At 45.0% G+C, this 25,867-nt stretch overlaps 1 protein-coding gene across 2 annotated transcripts in view; it reads right to left on the bottom strand.

The window, feature by feature from the left end:
* AMPD1 (adenosine monophosphate deaminase 1) overlaps positions 1 to 25,867 on the bottom strand; it is a 178,427-nt gene that overhangs the window by 60,529 nt on the left and 92,031 nt on the right. For both annotated transcript variants that reach the window (XM_073615697.1, XM_073615698.1), the window contains 3 exons: positions 18,414 to 18,633; positions 7,090 to 7,219; positions 1,715 to 1,909 (listed from right to left, as the gene is read on the bottom strand). In XM_073615697.1, the coding sequence (XP_073471798.1) occupies positions 1,715 to 1,909; positions 7,090 to 7,219; positions 18,414 to 18,633 (545 nt within the window). The remainder of the gene's footprint in view (positions 1 to 1,714; positions 1,910 to 7,089; positions 7,220 to 18,413; positions 18,634 to 25,867) is intronic.

Raw genomic sequence — 25,867 nt, 5'->3', positions numbered from 1 at the left:
CTGTTCTTTAATTTTCTATTCTGTGTTGTTTCGTTTTACTCTATTATATTCTATTATTTTATTTTCTGTTATATTCTGTTTCTATTCTATTCTATTTTTTTCTATTTTATTCCTTTATTTTCTACTTTATTTTATTCTCTATGGAAAAAGGAAAACGAATTAAAAACTATTTAAATTTAAAAACTATTTGAATTCGAAAACTTTTCGAATTTGAATTTGAAAACTATTCGAATTCAAAAACTATTCGAAATTAATTTGAAAACTATTCACATTGATTTGAATTCAGAAAATTTGAATCAATTTGAATACAAGTAAATGAAACAAATTCTGAAAACGAATTCAACGGATTAAAATAATTTAACTAAACAAATTTATGTAAATAAATGCACATGTCTAAGTATAATTACAGTACGTTAGAATTCTGAATTATAAAAACATTGATAAAATTGTCTGAACTCATTATGGGGGTCAATTCATTAAGAGTTAATTAACGTCAAATAAAATGCGATAAAATAGCGCTTGCGTTAAATCAGTTTTGAAAGTGCAATTCATTAAGAATTTTGTATTAAATAACTATTGCAGTGTTTGTTCGATTGAGCTGTAATTACCGCATTTTTATGTGGTAATTTATCGCATCGAGCTGGTTGCTAAGGAGCGGGCCGGCAAGCTATCAGCTTTGTTGATGGTGACAAGGGCCCTTTCCCCCACAATCCTGGGCTGTGGTTGTGGGAGTTTGCAGGTGGGGGGGCTTTTTGGAACCTGGTGGCACTGCCCCACCTTGTGATGTCACCAAGCGGTGCATGCTGGGTCGGTGACTTCACAAGGGGTGGTGCCATCCGGTGACATCACCGGGCGGCCCCACCCCTTACCTATTTAAAAACTGTCAAATGGCAGAGGAGGCAGACCATGGGAGCGTACGTCAAGAGCAGAGCTTTTCTTTTTTTCGGGTCCAGCCGTGGCGGCGGGCAGCGTGATTGACGATGGATCTACATCGGTGGACAGTTTATTTTTTTATTTTTTAATAAAAGAATTGTCAAAAACTTTTGTACGTTTACACTTTTTTGGTGAATGGGTAGGGGTACTATGTACCCCATACATAGGGGAGCTGGGATCTGGGTCCCCCTTCTTAAAGGGGGCTTCCAGATTCCAATAAGCCTCCCCTGCAGACCCCCACAACCCCAGCCCAGGGTTGTGAGGAAGAGGCCCTTGTCCCCATCAACATTTTTTTTTACATTCAGCTGTCAGTGGGGAACCTGTTGACAGCTGATGAATCATACGTTGTTGAGGACGTGGCGGCCAGCTTCCCAGCCCGCTCCTTAGCAACCAGCTTTTGGGGGGACCCCCAGGCTGTTTCTGACAAATGCCGTATGTGATACCGCCAGCAAAACCCTGGTGATAAATATTGCATGTTTTTTACTCTCTGGTCCATTTGTGAATTAGCCTTAAGAGCTTACCGCATGTTTTTTTTTTACAATATTTACCGGCACATTTTTCATTTTGCGGTAAATACCACATAATCTTTTTTTTTTTTTTTTGGGTGAATACGACTTTTATTTACTGCATGTGATCATTTATGCAAATTAGTCACGTGACCGTGTTATCGCATGCTGTAAATGTTCGTGATTTGACCCCTATGTGCTTATTATGGTAATTTTGCAAGAGCATAGCCTTTAACCGTTAAATAGATACATGAAGCTTAACTATAAATACTTACAGCATGGACATCTAGAGAATCTACTGTGAGGTCATAGGGGTGAAGGTTCAACTTTTCAAACACCTGTTTTAAGGTCAACTGATTTCCCTTTGCATTGTACACTACACGGTCTGCATCTGTCCTGTATGACTTCTTGATGAAACGTAGAAGGTGCTTCTGGTTCATGCAAGCTGCAGCATGGATGTGAGTGTCAACCTTTTAAGAGAAAAATGACAATTGGTATAATTATAATAGCAATCCTTTTTTCCATTTACTAAATAATAATTCACTGGGACTTTGTTGATATACAGTATATTCACCCAGGCAACATAAAGTAAAAAAGTATTTGAAAACTGTTAAAATTAATAAACGTTTAACACTTTGCAAACTGCAACTATTCAGGAGCACAGCAGGTTTTCTACATGTGTGCACTTTTTTTTATGTACTGGGTTTTCACCAGCTAATCAGTTATCGGTCTTAAGCATGGTTCACATTTGTGTGACATATGCTCCAACTTTGGGAGTGCATGTCGCATGACGTGTATAAATCAATGGTTCCCTATGAGAGCCATCTTAATTGGTCCGACACAAGTCGGTCCGACTTTGAAAAAGGTTCCTGCACTACTTTGGTCCGACTTGGGCACAGTTTCAGACCAGTGATTTTTATGTAAGTCACAACAAGTCGGATCATCGTCTTAAGTGATCCAACTTGTGGCATGCGACTTGCACGCTGAGGATCTTGAGGGGGGAACTACACGCCAAAGCTAAAAAATAAAAATGGTGTGTGGTTCCCCCTCCCCCTTGAGACCATACCAGACCCTTTGGTCTAGTATGGTTTGAGGGGAAACCCTACGCCAAAAAAACGGCATGGGGTCCCCTCCAAAATCCATACCAGACCTCTATTCGAGCATGCAGCCTGGCAGGTCAGAAAAGGGGAAGGATGAGCAAGCGCCCCCCCCAACCATACTAGGCCACATGCCCACCAGGGCCTCTTCCCGACAACCGCGGGTGATCGTTGTGGGGATCTGCAGGCAGAAGGCTTATAGGAATCGGGGGGGTGCCCCAGATCCCAACCCCCCACTCTTTGTGAGTATGGGGTATATTGTACCCCTAATCATTCACCCAAAATAAATAAAAACAGTACACAGGTTTTTGACAAAGTCCTTTATTAAAAATTAAGACTGTCCCCCGTCGTAGCTGCCATGTCTTCTTCCTCCGGTCTTCTCCCTCCGGTTCTTTTCACTCTGGTGATGTCTTCTTCCTCCGGTTCTTCTTCCTCCACTGATGACTTCTTCCTTTGGTTTTTCTCCCTCCGGTGTCTACTTCCTCTGGTTCTTCTGCTAGTTCTTCTCCCTCCTGATGTCTTCTCCTGACGCTAGCCGCTTTTGTGGTAGCTCCGGCGTGTGCTATTACTTATATAGCCATGTGGCATGGTCATCAGGTAACATCACCTGGAGATCCCACCCCTTGTGACGTCACCGCCCGGGGCATGATGGGGGGTGACGTCACAAGGGGTCAGGGTCTCTGAATGATGTCACCGGATGGCCATGCTCCATGGCTATCTAAGTAATGGCACTCGCCGGAGCTAACACAATCAGGAGGGAGAAGAACCAGAGGGAAAAGACAGCGGAGGGAGAAGAACCTGAGGAAGAAGTCATCCACAAAGGGAGAAGAACCGGAGGAAGAAGATATCACCGGAGAGAGATGAACCAGAGAGGGAGGACTGGAGGAAGAAAACACATTGGAGCTAAAACAGGGGACATTCTTCATTTTTAATATAGGACTTCGTCAAAAACCTGTGTAGTGTTTTTATTTATTCTTGACAATTTTTTGGGTGAATGAGTAGGGGTACAATGTACCCCTACTCATTCACATAGGGTGGGGGGCCAGGATCTGGGGCCCCCTTATTAAAGGGGGCTTGCAGATTCCAATTATTCCCCGGTCTCCAGGCCCCCACGATCACTGCCTACGGTTGTCAGGAAGAGGCCCCTGTGCCCATCGACATGGGGACAAGGTGCTTTAGGGTGGTGGGTGCAGAGTCCCCCTGCCCCAAACCACCAACTCCCCCATGCTGAGAGCATGTGGACTGGTATGGTTCAGGAGGGGGGCGCTCGCTTGTCCCCCCTCTTTTCCTGACCTGCCGGGCTGCATGCTCGGATAAGGGTCTAGTATGGATTTTGGAGGGGATCACATGCTGTTTTCTTTTTAATTTTTGCATGGAGTTTCCCCCTCAAGATAAATACCAGACTCAAAAAGCTGGGTATTGTCGGATCAAAGTAGAATCCCATTCATTGAAGTCGCATCAAAGTCGGATATGAAGTCGTAGGGCAAAGTCGGATCGGAAGTCGTTCAACTTCCATGTCGGAGCAGTGTGAAACTGGCCTTTCTTAAAGTGGACGTAAACCCATCCATAAAACAGTTTCATTTCCGGCTAGTGCCGGAAATGTAACACTCCATTGGTTGGGCTCTCCACCAAACTGTCAAACCATCTAATGGCTGGTGTCATAACTGATCACATGTGCAGCATCATGGCAGTTGTAGATTAAACAGAGGCAAAGATGGCAGCTTTCTTGGCTGAAACGATAGAAGGGTTTACTTACTCTTTAAATACTGCTATTCCAGACTAAAGTTGGCCATACACTGCTCAAAATTCAAGCTTGGAGCAAACTTTTTCCCTGCTTCAAACCTCCTCATCTGAGCTTTCACTGCCCTGATGCAGTAGCCCTGAGTATTCATGGGTGTATATACAGTACATGATTTTTCACTTTGTGCATGTACACTATATTACCTTTAATGACATTACAGTCTTAGTTTGTAGGGTTCAATATTGAGTTGGCCCACCCTTTTCAGCTATAACAGCTTCAACTCTTCTGGGAATGCTGTCCACAAGGTTTAGAAGTGTGTCTATGGGAATGTTTGACCATTTTTCCAGAAGCGCATTTGTGAGGATAGGCACTGATGTAGATGGAAGGCCTGGCTCGCAGTCTCCGCTCTAATTCATCCCAAGGTGTTCTATCGGATTGAGGTCAGAATTCTGTGCAGGCCAGTCAAGTTCCTCCACCCCAAACTCGCTCATCCATTTCTTTATGGACCTTGCTTTGTGCACTGATCCAAATCATTTGGTGGAGAAGGGATTATGGTGTGAGGTTGTTTTTCCGGGGTTGAGATTGGCCCCTTAGTTCCAGTGAAGTGAACTCTTAAGGCATCAGCATACCAATAGATTGTGGGCAATTTCATGCTCCCAACTTTGTGGAAACAGTTTGGGGATGGCCCCTTCCTGTTCCAACATGAATGACTGCCCACTAGTACACAAAGCAAGGTCCATCAAGACATGGATGAGCGAGTTTGGGGTGGAGGAACTTGACTGGCCTGCACAGAGTCCTGACCTGAACCTGATAGAACACCTTTGGGATGAATAATAGTGGAGACTGCGAGCCAGGCCTTCTCGTCCACATCAGTGCCTGTCCTCACTTGTCCATATCGGTGCCTCACAAATGCGCTTCTAGAAGAATGGTCACACATTCCCATAGACACACTCCTAAACCTTGTGGAAACCTTCCCAGAAGAGTTGAAGCTGTTATAGCTGTAAAGGGTGGACCAACTCAATATTGAACCCTACAAATGAAGACTGGGGTGCCATTAAAGTTCATGTGTGTGTAACGGCAGGTGTCCCAATACTTTTGTTAATATAGTGTACAGTATGTGTCACCTTCAGAAAGGAGACAATTGTGTTTCTGAAATGTCAGTGTTAATATGTATTGCTCTGTGTGCAGAATTTTTGTTTTTTATTATTATTCACTTTTTTAAAATATTTAGGACTTATATAGCGCCAACAGTTTACGCAGCGCTTTAAAGTGAAAGCGCAGCAACAATACAATTCAATACAGGAGGGTTAAAAGGGTCCTGCTCCTGAGAGCTTAAAATCTAATAGGGATGGGCAAGTAGGACAATATGTAATAACTGTGAGGGAAGAACTGATTGCAGAAATAAACGATTCAGTTGTTAGCTGAAGGCAGTATAGGTTTCTCTGAAGAGATGAGTTTTCAGGGGTCACCTAAAAATGAACAGAGAAGGAGATAGCCAGACAGATTGAGGTAGAGAGTTTCAGAGGGTGGGAGAGGCTCTGGAGATATCCTGGAGACCAGAATGCGAGGAGGAGACAAAGGAGCAAGGGCGCAGGAGAAACAGGGAGGAATGTTTGGGTGATATACTGAGATAAAATTGGTGATGTAGCTTGGGGCAGAGTTATAAATGGTCTTGTATATTGTTGTTAATATTTTGAATTTGATTTGTTGGGCACTCGGAAGCCAGTGGGGGGATTTGCAGAGAGGGTTGGCAAGCAAAGGGCATTAATGCATTTTTTGCATTCATAACCTCATTACATTTTTGAAGTTTTATTGGAGTGCTGGATTTTTGTCCTGAGGTTTTATTGCTGTCTGTATCCAGTTAGGAAGATTCACTTTCTCTAATTGTTCTGATCATCAATGTCAGCAAGATTGAAAGCAAGGGTGAAATCAGAAATTTTGAGTTGCCACCAGAAAAAGAATAGAGGGGAAATATTCCTATGAGGACACTTGTTGTGACACCTGTCTAAGAGGGGATATTATTATATTGGAGTAATATCTTCTTAATTCCTGATGAGTCTACAGGACAAGAAGTGAAGAAAAATCTACCTAATGGGACAGATGGCAAAAAACTGACAGTGTTTTTAGCTCTCCACTACTTAATCCAAAATAAGATAAAATAAAAAAAAAATTGGATATCATTTCATGTTTCAGTTATTAGGTAATGTAAGTTATAAGGGAATGGATAGACTGCAATTATTTTCAGATACGTATGATAAAAAAAAGTGTGTTAATGTTAAAAAAAAAAAAAAATTGGTGGTAGGATCAGTCACATCAAACCATGGAGGTCCTGCACCAAAAACTACTTGTGTCTGACTGCAGGAGCTCAGAACATCCAAACCACAAACAGGACAACATCTCATCTGGGTTGTTAGAACTTTACAAAACAGCCCCAAGTCACCATAATGTTATCAGCTCAATAGCAGTAAAGTGACGTCTTATACCCCGTACACACGGTCGGAATTTCCGACAGAAGAAGTCAGATGGGAGCTTTTGGTCGGATATTCCGACCGTGTGTATGCCCCATCGGACTTTTTCTGTCGGCATTTCCGACGGACTTAGATAGAGAACATGTTCTAAATTTTTACATCGGAAATGCCAACGGAGGTTATCCCGTTGGCAAGTCCGACCGTGTGTACACAGCATTAGTTTTGCGAAAACATATGTTGCAATGTGGACAGATTGCAGTGCAAGTGAAGGGGTTAAATCAATATTAAGGTTCCAATATTATGGACAGTGGGGTTCACTTTTCAAGTACTATTAAAAACATTACCTTTCTGCAATTGTAGAAATCTCGATGTGGGTTATTTTTCAGCTCCTTCAGTTCTTCCATTTCATTCAGCATTTCATGGACTTTGTACTTAGATGACAAAAATTTAAGACGTCGATGGCTGTAGGTCTTACTGCAGTCAAACACATATGTGATATTATAATATTAGATTAAAGAAAAAAAAAACTGGTCCAAGCAAACATTTTATTAAATCGAATGGGAGAATTGTTTAGATGTCTGTTTATAATGCATTACCAACATGCCTCCGTTTATGAAAATAGAGGCCTTCTGCTACAGTGCCTTGAAAAAATTATTCATACCCCTTTAAATATTCCACATAGTTGACATGTTACAACCAAAAATGTAAATGTATTTTATTGGGCTTTTATGTGATAGACCAACACAAAGTGGCACATGATTGTAAAGTGGAAGGAAAATGATAAATGGTTTTCAAAATGCTTTACACATAAATATCTGAAAAGTGTAGCGTGCATTTGTATTCAGCCCCCTTTACCCTGATACCCCTAACTAAAATCTAGTGGAACCAATTGCCTTCAGAAGTCACCTAATTAGTAAATAGAGTCCACCTGTGTGTAATTTAATCTCAAGATACATACAGCTGTTCTGTGAAGCCCTCAGAGGTTTTTTAGAGAACCTTAGTGAACAAACAGCATCATGAAGCCCAAGGGACACACCACACAGGTCAAGGATAAGGTTGTGGAAAAGTTTAAAGCAGGGTTAGGTTATGCAAAAAAATATCCCAAGCTTTGAACATTTTACGGAGCATTGTTCAATCCATCATCTGAAAATGAAAAGAGTATGGCACAACTGCAAACCTACCAAGACATGGCTGTCCACCTAAACTGACAGGCTGGGCAAGGAGAGCATTATTCAGAGAAGCAGCCAAGAGGCCCATGGTAACTCTGGAGGAGCTGTAGAGAGCCACAGCTCAGGTGGGAGAATCTGTCCACAGGACAACTGTTAGTCATGCACTCCACAAATCTGGCCTTTATGGAAGAGTGGCAAGAAGAAAGCCATTGTTGAAAGAAAGCCATAAGAAGTCCCGTTTACAGTTTTTGTGAGAAACCATGTGGGGGACACAGCAAACATGTGGAAGAAGGTGCTCTGGTTAGATGAGACCAAAATGTAACGTTTTAGCCTAAAAGCAAAAGCCTATGTGTGGCAGAAAACTATCACTGCACATCATGCTGAACACACCATCCCCACCGTGAAACATGGTGGTGGCAGCATCATGTTGTGGGGATGCTTTTCTTCAGCAGGGACAGGGAAGCTTGCCAGAGTTGATGGGAAGATGGATGGAGCCAAATACAGGGCAATATTAGAAGAAAAGCTGTTATGCCCCGTACACACGGTCGGACTTTGTTCGGACATTCCGACAACGAAATCCTAGGATTTTTTCCGACGGATGTTGGCTCAAACTTGTCTTGCATACACACGGTCACACAAAGTTGTTGGAAAATCCGATCGTTCTAAACGTGGTGACGTAAAACACGTACGTCGGGACTATAAACGGGGCAGTAGCCAATAGCTTTCATCTCTTTATTTATTCTGAGCATGCGTGGCACTTTGTCCGTTGGATTTGTGTACACGCGATCGGAATTTCCGACAACAGATTTTGTTGTCGGAAAATTTTATATCCTGCTCTCAAACTTTGTGTGTTGGAAAATCCGATGGAAAATGTGTGATGGAGCCTACACACGGTCAGAATTTCCGACAACAAGGTCCTATCACACATTTTCCATCGGAAAATCCGACCGTGTGTACAGGGCATTAGAGTCTGCAAAAGACTTGAGACTGGGCTGAAGGTTCACCTTCCAGCAGGGCAACAACAGTAAACATACAGCCAGAGCTACAATGGAATGGTTTAGATCAAAGCATATTAATGTATTAGAATGACCCAGTCAAAGTACAGACCTAAATCCAATTGAGAATCTGTGGCAAGATTTGAAAATTGCTGTTCACAGATGCTCTTCATCTGATCTCACAGAGCTTGAGCTATTTTGCAAAGAAGAATGGGCAAAAATGTCACTCTCTAGATATGCAAAGCTGGTAGAGATATATCCAAAAAGACTTCCGGCTGTAATTGCAGTGAAAGGTGGTTCTACAAAGTATTGAAAACCGTTTATCATTTTCCTTCCACTTCACAATTTTGTGCCACTTTGTATTGGTCTATCACATAAAATCTTAATAAAATACTTTTAAGTTTTTGGTTGTAACATGACAAAATGTGGCAAATTGGAAGGGGTATGAATACTTTTTCAAGGCACTTTATGCCTGATCTTCTAAGCCAGACAACCTAAAGAATTTGTTGTCCCCGCCCTCTCTGCTCTAAGGTCATTGAGATACTATAGAAACCCGATGTCTGCGTTTAACTTCACCATTCACATATTAAGAGAAGGACTGCATCGTCTCTGTTGATTGGGACCCCATATATGTTTTTTTCAAAAAAGGGATTGCCAAAGGGATTGCCATTGTAGATACAAATAGTGCTTAGTGCAGTTATTGTTGTACATCTTTAATTCAAAATAATGCTGTTGTATTGATCCTTTGACATATTTTAACTTTGAGGTTTTGTGGTTCTTCAAATTTACCGCAAGAACTGGAAATTTTTCTAATCTAGTCATAGTCTAATGACACCTAGAATCTCTTGCTGTTTCTGACAGTTGTCTAAAATCATCTTGAAAAAAGAACAAAATGAATGTTTTACCTTTTGATAAAGCTTACCAGTTGAAAAACTTCAATATTGTTCCCCTAAGCTGAATAAGAGAGCACAAACTGCACTTTCCATCAAATCATCAGAGGAAAGTTTTTTCTTGAGCTAAGCAGTGACATCTCATACTATGTGCAGTAAGATTAAATCATAACTCGGTACTTGTTCTGCCCCCATGTTCATGTATTTTTTATATTGTATTGCATGAGGTTAGAAGTTTTCTGTAGTATCTTGACATCTAGTAGCAGTTTTGAGCCACTGCATCTTGTTTACTAATGTGATTTTGGTATCTTCTTCTATTCTACCCTCCTGCTCATTGCTAGTTCATTTAGTCCTATCTAGACTGTCCGAATTTCTTTCATGTTCCCTTACTCAGAGTTAATTATTCGCAGTTATGCACAAGGAAGTAATTGTCTTTTTACACTTCCAAAGACTGGAAAAAATTCCTCTGTACTGCCATTAGCTGAAGTAAAATTGTATGCAAAATAATATAAGTGAATTGGGGGGGAGGGGTGCAAGAAGCCTTTCTCCTCTCCTTTATTGGTACCACATCCTGTACTGTTACATTAACTCAAAAAAATCTTTGAAAAAAATCTAATATCTTTATTAAAAAAACAAACAAACAAAAAAAAAGTCTGATAAAAGTCCCAAAAGAAAGGTAAATAACCCCTTCTTTTGGGGACTTTTAATAGACAGCTTTTTTAAAATTTTGTATTAATAAAGATATTGGATTTTTATACTTATATGGTGTGGTACTATGAAAATCCCACATTGCCTTATTTAGGGATTCTCTTTTTTTGAGTTGAAGTAAAATTGTATTGGATTCAGCTTCTGTGTCTTGAAGAGTTAAGCTGTCTGTTTATTAGAGATGAGCTCGATGTTTGGGTTGAACATAAGTTCGACCCGAACATCGGGTGTTCACCCGTTCATCAAAGAACAAACATTATGGGGCGTTTGCGGGAAATTCGAGCGTCCGCGGAGCGCCCCATAGCACTGTACTGCAAGTTCGCAGTGCAGTGATGTATGATGATTGGCCAAAGCATGCTCCTGACCTGCATGCTTTGGCCAATCCCAGCGCCCTCTGCTAAGAGAGCCATAATTGGCCAAAGGCAGGGTGCCTTTAGCCAATCATGGCTCAGGGGGACTAAGTCCACGCCCCACACTATATAAGGCTGCCTACATGGCAGCCCTGTGTAGTGTTGTTGGCGTGGATAGAGAAATAGTGTGATTTAGATTAAGCAGGCAGGTTATTCAGTTAGTGGCAGTGTACTTGATATATATATACTGTATATATACAGTCAGTCTAGTATATACAGTATCTCACAAAAGTGAGTACACCCCTCACATTTTTGTAAATATTTTATTATACTTTTTCATGTGACAACACTGAAGAAATGACACTTTGTTATAATGTAAAGTAGTGAGTGTACAGCTTGTATAACAGTGTAAATTTGCTGTCCCCTCAAAATAACTTAACACACAGCCATTAATGTCTAAACCGCTGGCAACAAAAGTGAGTACACCCCTAAGTGAATATGTCCAAATCGGGCCCAAAGTGTCAATATTTTGTGTGGCCACCATTATTTTCCAGCACTGACTTAACCCTCTTGGGCATGGAGTTCACCAGAGCTTCACAGGTTGCCACTGGAGTCCTCTTCCACTCCTCCATGACGACATCACAGAGCTGGTGGATGTTAGAGACCTTGTGCTCCTCCACCTCGGTTTAAGGATTCCCCACAGATGCCTAATAGGGTTTAGATCTGGAAACATGCTTGGGCAGTCAATCACCTTTACCCTCAGCTTCTTTAGCAAGGCAGTGGTCGTCTTGGAGGTGTTTTTGGGTTCACTATCATGTTGGAATACCGCCCTGTGGCCCAGCCGAAAGGAGGGGATAATGCTCTGCTTCAGTATGTCACAGTACATGTTGGCATTCATGGTTCCCTCAATGAACTGTAGCTCCCCAGTGCTGGCAACACTCATGCAGCCCCAGACCATGACAATCCCACCACCATGCTTGACTGTAGGCAAGACACACTTGTCTTTGTACTCCTCATCTGGTTAGCTCCACACACGCTTGACACCATCTGAACCAAATACGTTTTTCTTGGTCTCATCAGACCACAGGACATGGTTCCAGTAATCCATGTCCTCACACTGCTTGTCTTCAGCAAACTGTTTGCGGGCTTTCTTGTGCATCATCTTTAGAAGAGGCTTCCTTCTGGGATGACAGCTATGCAGACCAATTTGATGCAGTGTGCAGCGTATGGTCTAAGCCCTGACAGGCTGACCCCCGCCCCTTCTACCTTTGCAGCCAAGCTGGCAGCAATCATACATCTATTTCCCAAAGACAACCTCTGGATATGACGCTGAGCATGTGCACGCAACTGCCCATGGTGAGGCCTGTTCTGAGTGGAACGTGTCCTGTTAAACCGCTGTATGGTCTTGGCCACCGTGCTGCAGCTCAGTTTCAGGGTCTTGGCATTCTTCTTATAGCCTAGGCCAACTTTATGTAGCGCAACAATTATGTTTTTCAGATCCTCAGAGAGTTCTTTGCCATGAGGTGCCATGTTGAACTTCCAATCACCAGTATGACAGAGTGAGAGCAATAACATCGTATTTAACACACTTGCTCCCCATTCACACCTGAGACCTTGTAACACCAACGAGTCACATGACACCTGGAAGGGAAAATGGCTAATTGGGCCCAATTTGGACGTTTTCACTTAGGGGTGTACTCACTTTTGTTGCTAGTGATTTAGACATTAATGGCTGTGTGTTGTATTATTTTGAGGGGACAGCAAGTTTACACTGTTATACAAGCTGTACACTCACTACTTTGTAGCAAAGTTTCATTTCTTTAGTGCTGTCACATGAAAAGATATAATAAAATATTTACAAAATGTGAGGGGTGCACTCACTTTTGTGAGATACTGTATATATATACTCTGCAGAATCCAGTCAGTGTAGCCTAGATCTACATTCAACAGTGCATTCCATGGTGTACTATTTCTAATCTACTTCAGGTGGTGTATTTGAGATATATATATATTCTGCAACATCCATATCTATAGTGCAGTTGCTACTACACTTCTGGTAGTGTACACAGTACACAAAACATGCAGCCGTAGTGCAGTTGCTACTACTTTTCTGGTGGTGTACACATTATACAATACAATGCGGCCGTAGTGCAGTTCCTACTACTTTTCTGGTGGTGTACATATTACACAATACAGTGCAGCCGTAGTGCAGGTGCTACTACACTTCTGGTGGTGTACACAGTACACAATACAGTGCAGCTGTAGTGCAGTTGCTACTACTTTGATGGTGGTGTACACAGCACACAATTCAGTGCAACTGTAGTGCAGTTGCTACTACTTTTCTGGTGGTGTACACATTACACAATACAGTGCAGCCGTAGAGCAGTTGCTACTACACTTCTGGTGGTGTACACAATACAGTGCAGCCATAGAGCAGTTGCTACTACTTTTCTGGTGGTGTACACAGTACACAATACAGTGCAGTGTGGTGTTGCAAAACAAAATATACATCATGTCTGGAAGGCCACCAAGGAGAGGCAGACGCTCACAGGCCAGTAAAAGAGGGCAAGCAGGCTCTGTGCCTACAGTCAACAGTGCTGGTCGTGGACACGGTGCATCCTCTGCAGGTGGCCATGGGGCACTCTTGTCCTTTTTTTCTGCTGTTGGCCGTGTTATTGAGCCACAACATGCAGAAGAGTTGGTGGAGTGGATAACAAAGCCGTCCTCATCCTCCTCATCCAGGCTCAGAGTAGTGTGCCTCCCAATGCAGCTGCCAAAGCGACCTATTCCACCAGCTCCATATCCACAGTCACTCCTTCCGTAGTGCCACCATCATGCATGGAGGAGTCCCCTGAACTATTCGACCACAGTGTCGGGTACATGCTGCTGGAGGATGAGCAGCGATTAGAAGGCTCCGATTTTGGTTCCCAGGTTGAGGAAGGGAGTAATGTGAGCCTAGAGAGAGAGGGTGCCCAAGAAGGACAAGAAACTGGCAGTCATGTTCCCCCAGCCGCAGCATACTGCCAAGTTTGCTCCAGTGACGAGGAGGGAGGGGATGATGAGGTCAGTGACTCTACTTGGGTGCCTGATAGAAGAGAGAGGAGGAGGAGGCACAACTCCAACGAGGCAGGATGTCCTCTAGGGGGCAGCTTAAGGGCAGCCACCCTACTGCATCACACCGCAGAGCTCCACAGGTGCAGGGTACTACTGACTCCCCACTGATTTTGAAAAGTTCCTTGGTGTGGGCCTTTTTGACACGTATGCAGCAGATCGCACCGTTGTTGTTTGCAACCTATGTCTGAAGTGGATCAAGCGTGGCCAGAACAGCAGCCGCTTGGGCACCACATGCTTGACCAGACATATGACGACCTCCTATGCAGTTCTTGGCAACAGCACTTGAAAGACCCACATCAAAGAAAAAAGGCTCCTCATCTGGGATCTCCAACCCCACTACACCTCCAGTCCTCTCAAAAACCTGCACTGAGAGGAATGAAGGTATAGCAATAGGTGTCCCAAGTACTTGCAGTAAATCTGCTATCAGTACACCTACTTCTGATTTTAGCAGGCAGATTTCCCTACCCCAGTTGCTAAACCGTAAAAAGAAATTCGGTCCCAGCCATCCACATTCTCAGCATCTGAATGCGAGCTTGGCCAAATTGCTAGCAGTGCAACTGCTGCCTTTTCGGCTGGTAGACTCTGTCCCCTTTTGTGAATTTGTGGACTGTGCTGTACCTCAGTGGCAGGTTCCAAAATGTAATTTCTTTTCACGGAAGGCCATTCTGGCTCTCTACCGTCATGTGGAAGGCAATGTTTTGGCCTTGTTGGACAGGGTGGTCAGCAGTAAGGTGCATATTACCGCTGACTCATAGTCTAGCAGGCATGGGCAGGGATGTTTCCTTTCCTTCACGGCACAATGGGTAACTCTGCTGGCAGCTGGGATAGATGCAGGACAGGGTTCAGTATTGTTGGAGCTTGTTCCGCCACCATGCCTCGAAAATGCTAGTGGTGATTCTGCCACAGCTCTCTCCTCCACCCCCTCCTCTTTTTCTTTCTCCATGGCCTCTTCTGCAGATTTGTCCTCTGAACCAGCGGTGCTCCGTAAGCGTTCAAGGGCCTACGCAAGCACTCAGGCAAAAAGATGCCATGTGGTGCTTGAGTTGCTCTGCTTTGGGTACAGGAGCCACACTGGGTCAGAGATTCTGTCAGCTCTGCAGGGGCAGTCTCATCGGTGGTTGATGCCATGCCAGCTTCAGCCAGGATTGGTTGTATGCGACAAGGGCACCAACCTTCTCTCCGCCCTCAGACAGGGACACTTGACTCCTGTCCCATGTTTGGCACATGTCCTGAATTTGGTGGTGCAGCGGTTCTTGAGCAGATACCCTGGCTTAGAGGATCTCCTGAGGCAGGTCAAAAAAGTCTGTGGTCATTTCTGCCGGTCATACAATGCCAGTGCTCGGCTGGCTGACATTCAAAGGGAATGTAACCTGCCCACCAACCGCCTAATTTGTGACATGCCCACCAGGTGGAACTCAAGTTGGCAATGCTGCAGAGGCTGCACTCGCAGCAGAGGGCCATCAATGAGTACCTGTGTGAGTAGGGCACCAGGACAGGGTCAGGGGAGCTTGGATTTTTTTTCACCACGCCAGTGGCTACTGTTAAAGGATGCATGCACTGTCCTGTCACCATTTGAGGAGGCCATGAGGATGGTGAGCAGTGACAATGCATGCATCAGTGATACTGTCCCTCTTGTCTTCCTGTTGGAGCACACGCTTCGTGGAATAATGGACAGGGAACTTGAGGCAGAACAGCGGGAGGAAGAGGAGGACTTCCTTACCTCTCAAGGCCCCCTTTATCCAGATAGTATTCCTGCGGGCCCACCAAACACACAGGAAGAAGATGAGGAGAAGGAGGATTGTGTCAGCATGGACGTGGAGGATAACACTCAGCAGCAGTCTTCAAGGGATGGTTTTCAGTCCCCAGAAACCCAAAGAGTTCTACGTGCCTGGGAGGAGGTTGTTATGGATCATGTGATCCTTAGTGACCCAGAGGACTCAGAATCGAATGCCTCTGCAAACATATGCTGCATGGCCTCCCTGATTTTGCATAGCCTGCGAAAGGACCCTAGGATTCGTGGTATCAAGGTGGGGGATCATTACTGGCTGGCAACCCTTCTTGATCCACATTACAAGGGTAAGGTTGCAGAACTCATCCTGCCTTTGCAGAGGGAGCAGAGGATGAAACATCTTCAGGAGGACTTCAAGAAAGGTTTGTGCAATGCATTTCCAGAGCCTGGGAGGTTACAATATCCTGGTGCTGGACAACATGTTGTGAGGCTTCATTCAGTCAGAGGAAGAGCGGTGGAGAAGGTGTCCGGCTGACCGATGCCTTTAGACAATATTTCAGTCCTCAGCGGCAAGGTCTGATTGGTTCAAGCAACCATCGCCAGCGTCTGCATTACATGGTGCAGGAATATCTAGGGGCAAGAGCAGACTTGGAAACCTTTCCAACAGACCATCCACTGGGTTACTGGGTCTTGAGGATGGACCACTGACCAGAACTTGCTCAATATGCAATTGAGCTATTGGCCTGTCCTGCATCCAGTGTTCTTTCTGAATGCACATTTAGTGCTGCTAAAGGGTTTGTAACTGATCATTGAGTGCGCCTGTCCACAGACTCCGTTCATAGGCTCACATTCATAAAAATGAATCAGTCTTGGATCAGCAGCAGCTATCAAGCACCTGATGCTTATGTAACTGACTGATTTTTCTATAGATCTATAATCCTTGAAGTCTTCCTATGCTGAGTGACTACCCTATTCCTCCTCAATCTTGATGATGCTAGCTTCCAACAACATTTTTGGTTTAGGGCACCACCAGAACTCCCTAAGGCCCAATTTTTCTGCCCCTGTTTAACAATTTTTGATCAAATATTTCACAGCAGGGCCCATTCCTGCGCCCAACAAGAGTATTTGTGAGGGGTTACAGTGTTGTGGCACCACCACCAAAGGCCCAATTTTTCTGCCCCTGTTTAACAGGGGCATGTAATTACATTTTTTGATATAATATTTAACAGCAGGGCCCGTTCCTGCGCCCACCAAGAGTAACTGTAAAGGGGTTACAGTGTTGTGGCACCACCACCCAAGGCCAAATTTTTCTGTCCCTGTTTAACACAGACATGTAATTACAATTTTTGAAATATTTAACAGCAGGGCCTGTTTCTGCCCCCAACAAGAGTAACTGCGAGGTGTTACAGTGTTCTGGTACCACCAACACCTAAGGCCCAATTTTCTGCAGAGTATATAGGGCAGGCCGTATAGAATATATACTTCTGTTCAGAGTATATAGTGCCTTGCCCCCCCCCCCCCCACGCTATTTTAGTTTTAAATTTGGGTGTGGGGTTCCCCTTAATATCCATACCAGACCCAAAGAGCCTGGTAATGGGCTGGCGGGGGGGGGGGGGGGGCATGCCGTTTTTCTAAATGATTTTAATCTATGTTGCCGGGACCCGAGCCACAAGCAGTGTTAAATGTCTTTTTTTCCTTTAGAAATGTAATTTTGCTGTGGTATTGTTCTAAAGATGGGAAAACGGCGCCACTTTACAGGCATACTATAGACACCCCCCAGGCACAATATTTAAAGGAATATTTCATTTTTATTGTTTCACTTTAAGCATTCTTAAAATCACTGCTCCCAAAAAAAACATCAGTTTTTAAAACTTTTTTTTCCATTGATACATGTCCCCTGGGGCAGGACCCGGGTCCCCAAACACTTTTTATGGCAATAACTTGCATATAAGCCTTTACAATTAGCACTTTTGATTTTTCATGTTCGTGTCCCATAGACTTTGACAGTGTTCGTGTGTTCGAAACAAATTTTTTGCATGTTCTGCTGCGAACCAAACCGTGGGGTGTTGGGCTCATCCCTACTGTTGATGGTGACAAGTCAGCAAGTGACCATATTGTCTGGACAGACTGAGTCAAAGGGGGTATGTCAAAGTGGTATTTGAAACAGAACAGTACTTGAGCATAATTTTCCACGTATTGTCCCAATTTTGGAGTCACAGTCATCAATTTTGAATCCCCTAATCAGGTCTAGTTTTCTGTTCAAATGTTAAAAAGTTGGGGGTAGCTGGGTGGGCTAGAAAAAAGGGGGATAAATAGTTACTTATTTTAGATATTAAAATTTTGTGAGGTGAATTTACATGAGAGGTGGCATCAGAATTTCCAAAGTAAAATGTTTTTGGTAAGTTCCTGTTGGTAGTGCTTTTAGTGTTTTTTTGTCCGCACCAGAATCAGATCGCATTGGTGTTCACACCCATGCGATCCGATTCCTGTCTGATCTCATACTTCGCACTGTGATATGCGAACCAATCTGTAGGTGTCATTAACTTTCTATCAACATCCACAGCGGTTCACACAGGGCAGTGTTCTATGCAATGTGGGAACCAGCACTGGAATTGTGCCGGTTCCCGCATCGCGCTGGCGTGAACTGGCACTTAGGATTAAAGTGAGCAGAGAGGGTAATATACAGTATATGTTCACCTTTTGCCCTGGTACTTACACAGGTCCTTGAGCAATAAGCATAATCATAAAATTCATATCATCCACAAATTCATGAAGATCCGGGTAGTTGAAATCTTTAGGTTTACCCTTGGAAAGGGCATCTTTGTCTGGGTAAACATAAATCACTCCATTTTTCATTGCCACCTTGTATCCAGTGTCACCAGGCAGATTATCAGTTCTGAAAGGGTCTTCTCCCTTTTGTGGTGGTGGGGTGAAGTCTGTAAAGAAGAACAAATAAGATATTACATTGATGATGTTTTTAACCACACGTGTCACCCTGGTAGATTTAGCGACAAATATTTATTTGTGAATTACACATCTGTGTATTTTTTCTTTGCATGTTAATTACCATCTGTTATTAAAAGAGAAGTATTTTTTGTTTGTTTGTTTGTATTTTTTTTAAAGAATCATACTCACCTAGGTGGATGAGGCATCGGTCTGATGCTGCATCTGTTCCCCGGCGCCTCTATTAGGGTTGCCACCTGTACGGGTTTCTCCCGGACAGTCCGGTTTTTGAATGATGTGTTTGGGTTTTCATCTGCTCCAGACCCAGACACATCATTCAGACTGAACTGCACTGGGAATTACATGTCTGCATGACCATCTGATGCATGTCTCCCCTCCCCGCCGTCCCGGGAGCCTGTCTCACCCACACAGCAGAACAAAGCTGCCTCCTCCCCCTCCTCCTTCTTCTCATTCAGCTCTGTGTATACACACAGGAGGAGGAGGGGGGAGTAGGAACACACGCTGATTTCAGGTCTGTACAAAGTTTTCTATGCTTCGTAGATGGACAGGGAGTGTGTCTAGGAAGGAAGAAACTAAAAAGATGTACACTTGGTGAAGTAATTGTGGGGTTAGGAGGATATGTGCTGGGGGGGGTGCCCCCAGCACATAACCAACCCCCCCTTCCAGCACTAGCACTCTCCCTCCCAGAGTGCCCCCCAACACATATCGAACCCCCCTTCCAGTACTAGCCCTCTCCCTCCCAGACTGCCCCCCAGCACATAACCAACCCCCCCTTCCAGCACTAGCACTCTCCCTCCCAGAGTGCCCCCAACACATATCGAACCCCCCTCCCAGCACTAGCCCTCTCCCTCCCAGAGTGCCCCCAACACATATCCAACCCCCCTTCCAGCACTAGCCCTCTTCCTCCCAGAGTGCCTCCCCTCAGCACATATCCAACCCCCCCTCCTCTTCCAGCACTAGCCCTCTCCCTCCCAGAGTGCCCCCCAGCACATATCCAACCCCTCCTTCCACACTAGCCCTCTTCCTTCCAGAGTGCCCCCCCAGCACATATCCAACCCCCCCATCCAAAACTAGCCCTCTTCCTCCCAGAGTGCCCCTCCCAGCACATATCCAACCCCCCTTCCAGCACGAGCCCTCTTCCTCCCAGAGTGCCCCCCAGCACATATCCAACCCCTCCTTCCACACTAGCACTCTTCCTTCCAGAGTGCTCCTCCAGCATATATCCAACCCCCCTTCCAGCACTAGCCCTCTACCTCCCAGAGTGCACCTCCAGCACATATCCAACCCCCTTTTCCAGCACTAGCCCTCTCCCTCCCAGAGTGCCCCCAGCACATATCCAACCCCCCCTTCCAGCACTAGCCCTCTCCCTCCCAGAGTGCCCCCCAGCAAATATCCAACCCCACCTTCCAGCACTAGCCCTCTCCCTCCCAGAGTGCCCCCAGCACATATCCAACCCCCTTGCAGCACTGGCACTCTCCCTCCCAGAGTCCCCCCCAGCACATAGCACATATCCAACCCCCCCTTCCAGCACTAGCGCTCTTCCTCCCAGAGTGCCCCCCTGCACATATCCAAATCCCCTTCCAGCACTAGCCCTCTCCCTTCCAGAGTGCCCCAAGCACATATCCAACCCCTCTTCCAGTGCTAGCCCTCTCCCTCCCAGACTGCCCCCAGCACATATTCAACAGCCCCCTTCCAGAGTGCCCCCCCAGCACATATCCAACCGCCCCCTTCCAGTACTAGCCCTCTCCCTCCCAGAGTGCCCCCCCCAGCACATATCCAACCGCCCCCTTCCAGCACTAGCCCTCTCCCTCCCAGAGTGCCCCCCAGCACATATCCAACCCCCCCTTCCAGCACTAGCCCTCTCCCTCCCAGAGTGCCCCCAGCAAATATCCAACCCCCCCTTCCAGCACTAGCCCTCTCCCTCCCAGAGTGCCCCCCAGTACATATCCAACCCCCTTGCAGCACTAGCCCTCTTCCTCCCAGAGTGCCCCTAGCACATATCCAACCCCCTTGCAGCACTAGCCCTCTCCCTCCTAGAGTGCCCCCCAGCAAATATCCAACCCCCTTGCAGCACTGGCACTCTCCCTGCCAGAGTCCCCCCAGCACATATCCAACCTCCCTTCCAGCACTAGCCCTCTCCCTCCCAGAGTGCCCCCCCAGCACATATCCAACCCCCCTTCCAGCACTAGCCCTCTCCCTCCCAGAGTGCCCCCCCAGCACATATCCAAACCCCCTTCCAGCACTAGCCCTCTCCCTCCCAGAGTACCCCCAGCACATATCCAACCCCCCTTCCAGCACTAGCCCTCTCCCTCCCAGACTGCTCCCCAGCACATATTCAACAGCCCCCTTCCAGAGTGCCCCCCCAGCACATATCCAACCGCCCCCTTCCAGTACTAGCCCTCTCCCTCCCAGAGTGCCCCCAGCACATATAAACCCCCCCTTCCAGCACTAGCCCTCCCCCTCCCAGAGGGCCTCCCAGCACATATCCAATCCTGCCTTCCAGCACTATCCCTCTCCCTCCCAGAGTGCCCCCAGCACACATCCAACTTCTCACAGAGGGAATAATCATGGCATCTGGAACCCCCAAGAGATGGAGGACATTTGCCATGGATGACAACACTAGCTCCTGCTTGGCAAGTTAGTGGAGCCTTGTGCCAGAACTTGTAACAGCACTGGGCTCCAGGACTCAGCCCTGAATCATGGGATGCTGGGATTTTGTTCAAATCTCAGGAAAGGCCCATTAAAACTGGGACAGTTGGAAGGTTTGGATTTGTATTAGAAGGGGGGAAAGGATTTGTGTTTGTGGGGGAAAAGTTTGTACTGGCAGGGGGGATTTAGGTGGGAAGATATGAACTGGGGAGGTAACTTGAAAGGGGGCATTTGGGGGAGAGAATTTGTACTGGGAGGAGGATTTATGCTTGGAGGGATGTTGGGGTGGGGTATTTGTGCTGGGATGAGGAGCTGTGCTGGGATAGGGATTTGTGGGGTGGAAGGAGATTTGTGCTGGGAAGGGGAAAATTAGGGAGAGGTTTGTGGGTTTTCTTCTTTCTTTGGGGGGTTGGGAGGAGGAGAAAGATTTATACTACAAGAGAGGTTTTTTTTTTTGGGGGGGGGGTGTTATACTGAAATGAGAGGCTGTGCTGGGAAGTAGGATTTGGTGGTGGCAGAGGATTTATTCCAAGAGGGGTATTGGGGGAAGGAGGGTTTCTACTGGTTGGGGAAGAGGATTGAGGGGGGCAGGGATAAGTGCTGGGATGGGGAAGAAGGGGGGCTAGGAGATTTTGGGGATAGTAGAGGAGGACTTGTGCTGAGGATTTGTTTTGAGGGGGGAATTGTTCTGGGAGGATTTTTTTATTTTTTTGAGAATTTTTCTTTTTCTTTTTGCAGGAGAGGGAGTTGGGATATTTGATGAAAGGGTAACATGGAGGAGAGTATTGCTTGCAGGGGGAATTTTGCGGCTCGCTGAGAAGCTGAGCCAGGCGTTGGTCCAGGGATCTGGCGGATCTCGACTCTGTGGTTGTAATGACGTGGCGCCTTGACCGACTTCTGTGACGTCAGCACAGAGCCGACTTCAGCCCGCTCTCTGCTGAAAACAGGTCACAGGAGTGCAAAACGAACTGCACTCCTGTGATCAACAGGAGAAGTACAGCCAAACAAGCTTTGGCTATACTTCTTCTTTAAAGAGCCTGCATAAAGACGCATCAGGTTCAAATCTGCCTTGGATGACTGAATTTAAGTAGTAATACAGCAAACAGAAAGAGAGAAAATGACACCACTTGTTTCAAGCTGTATCCTATCCACTGAACATGGGAAGTGCTGTGTGAACCCTGGTTTGAGTATAATTTACAAAAAACTTGGATTAAGGCAAATTGAGAGGACTTTCTGACTTTAGTTTAGATGCAGTGTTTGATGGATAGCATTAAAACAGTATCAAATCCACAAGCAAATACTTATTATATTGCAGCTTACCAATTCTGAGATGTGATGGTTACATTCATTTTCTTTTTTAGGCTTTGTTTACGCTATTTACATCTGATGATCCAACCAGTAAGTCTGTTGTTTTTCAAAAGCACAAGCTCTCCAGCAGAATGTATCAGGTACAGAGATGAGACAGACCATTTAACACTGGCAAGGGTGATTAAAACGATCAGCTTTTATTTATTTATATAAAATCTTTATCTAAAAAAAAAAAACTGCTGTAACTGATTGTATAGTGTGGCTTCACTTATTATATTTAAATCTGCTAATACATTTACCACTCTCACCCTCCCCCCCCCCCAGACTGACAATGCTGCTGTCCAAAGGTGCCCCCTGTGTTCCTTCATCCAGAGTGGGGTAACTCCAACACAGGAGGTGTGTTACTGGCCAGGTCACCAGGCAAAAACAGAGGGAAGAATGCCTAAGAAAAAAAAAAGTGCAGCCACCACATCTAATGATTGGTAAGCTACCATATATTACATTTCTGGTTTTTAAACCAGAAAATAAGAGTTCAATGATTGGTTTTGAACAGTTGCCTGCAGTTTTACTTTAAATATATGTAGCCAGGTGCTGGACTACAGAAACATGAAGAAGGAGACATCTCCCCCTTTAAATCAGTATCTCAGTTGAAAGTATACTGATTGTAAAGTGGTTCTAAAGCCTTGAGTTTTTTTTTTACCTTAATGCATTCTATGCATTAGGGTAAAGAACCTTCTGTATTGAAGGAGCCCCCCCCCCCCCCCCCCATTCTTACCTGAGCCCAATCTGATCCAGCGACTTACACAAGAGCAGCAGCGGCGAGCGATGTCTCCCTCCTCATTTGGCAGATTGATAGCAGCCATTGGCTCCTGCTGCTCACAATCAAATGCTGAGAAGAGGAAGCGGGGGGCGGGGCTAAGTCTTCCGGTGGGGGACCCCAGATAAGGAAGATCAGGGCAAAAGTAACAAACATGTCATACTTACCTGCTCTGTGCAGGTAAGTATGACATGTTTGTTATTTTGGTTGAAAAATACTAAGGTTTATAATCACTTTAATACTGCACCATTCTCCTCTGGCTAGCAGGGGCAGAGCTAAAGCTAAGCAAGCCAAAGAATTCTATGCAGAGCACTGAGAATCCTGGGAGTTGTGGTTTAGAACGGCAGCCATATAATGGGATCCATAGACTCTTTAAAAGACAGATTCCAATGGACACAGTGCAGAGGGAGAGGGGTGGAGAGAGGATTTTTATGAAACTGCCCGGGAAAGCTATTTTTCTTGGTGCTGAGGAGAGAGAGAGAGAGCACCACTATCCAAGGATTCATCTGACATGCAAACCTGAGACTTAGGACACCTGGAGGCAGCGCAGCACCGCCCACATCACAAATCCTGCACCACTACCATGGAGAAGCTGAAGCGTCCACTCGCCTTCTGCTTCCCACTGCTGATCACCAGAGGCTTTTAGGTAGGGATGAGCCGAACACCCCCCAGGTTCGGTTCGCACCAGAACATACCGAACAGGGAAAAAAATTCATGAATAATCAAAAGTGCTCATTTTAAAGGCTTATATGCAAGTTATTGTCATAAAAAGTGTTTGGGGACCCGGGTCCTGCCTCAGGAGACATGAATCGATACAAAAAAAAATGTTTTAAAATGGCAGTTTTTTTGGGAGCAGTGATTTTTTTAATGCTTAAAGTGAAACAATAAAAATGAAATATTCCTTTAAATATCGTGCCTGGGGGGGTGTCTATAGTATGCCTGTAAAATGGCGCATTTTTCCCATGTTTGGAACAGTACCATAGCAAATTGGCATTTCTAAAGGAAAAATTGTCATTTAAAACTGATCACGGCTATAATGAATTGTCGGGTCTCGGCAATATAGATAAAACTCATTGAAAAAAAGAGCATGGGATCCCCCCCCCCCCCAGTCCATTACCAGGCCCTTTGGGTCTGGTATGAATATTAAGGGGAACCCCGAACCAAAATTGAAAAAAAAAAATTGCGTGGGGGTCCCCTTAAAATCCACACGAGACCCTTCGGGTCTGATATGGAAATTAAGGGGAACCCTGCGCCAAATTTATAAAACAATGGCGTAGGGTCCCCCCCAAAATCAATTTTGCTGTGGTACTGTTCTAAACACAGGAAAAATGTGCTACTTTACAGGCATACTATAGACACCCCCAAGGCACGATATTTAAAGGAATATTTCATTTGTATTGCTTCACTGTAAGCATTCAAAAAAATCACTGCTCCCGAAAAAACAGCCATTTAAAAAAAAAAAAAATTGCATTGATACATATCCCCTGGGGCAGGACCCAAGTCCCCAAACATTTTTTATGACAAGAACTTGCATATAAGCCTTTAAAATGAGCACTTTTGATTTTTCATGTTAGTGTCCCATAGAATTTAACGGTGTTCCAGTGGCTTTCGAATTTGCCCCGAATACCGCATATTGTTTGGTGTTCGCAGAACATCCGAACAACCAAAGTTCGGCCCGAACCGTTAGCCCATCCCTACTTTTAGGGAGAGACTGAGATGGCCCCCTTCTACAGGTAGCATCCAAAGCAGCATCCTGGGAACTGGTGAGAGGGCTATCCGCCCATTATTGATACTGCTAGCAGAAACTGAGCCACTAGGAGCAGGACACCAAGTGCAAATAACACATACCGCATCTATACCAGTCCTATACTGCACTTCTACTAACCTATACTACACCCATACCAACCCTATACTGCAGTTATACCAAACTGTAACAGCATGTGATCTGCATCTACATTGCACCTGTACCACACCGATACCGCACCTTGACTGCATCTTTACTGTATCTTTACTGCAACTATACTGCTTCTTAAATGGCCCCAATGATAGCTGGCAGAAGAACAACACAAAGGACTGCTCCTCAAGCAAAACCATCCTGCAAGTCCCATTTGATCCTTTCTTCCCTTTCTTTCATTTTAATGGACAGTGCACATCTAATTGGTCTAGGCCTACCTTAGTCACCATTTATGCAATTCAGTATAGCAGTATAGTCTCCTGTATATGGTAAATCAAGCTTTATTACTGCCCACTGTTGCACTTTAGGTGACCTTACTACTGTTTATGCTGATCGGGATGCCAAGTGTCATCTTAGGCCTAGTTCCTATTACTTATCACCCTGTATGCTAAATTGTGTTATTGCCTTTGTTAATCCATTTTCATGCTTGCCTCTTTACCTACCATATCGGGTAACAATATAATAACCTTTACTAACT

Source organism: Aquarana catesbeiana, linkage group LG02 (assembly GCF_042186555.1).
Source record: "Aquarana catesbeiana isolate 2022-GZ linkage group LG02, ASM4218655v1, whole genome shotgun sequence".
Lineage (NCBI taxonomy): Eukaryota > Metazoa > Chordata > Amphibia > Anura > Ranidae > Aquarana > Aquarana catesbeiana.
The sequence above is the reverse complement of the archived record's forward strand: the minus strand, read 5'-3'. Positions and strand labels throughout refer to the sequence as shown.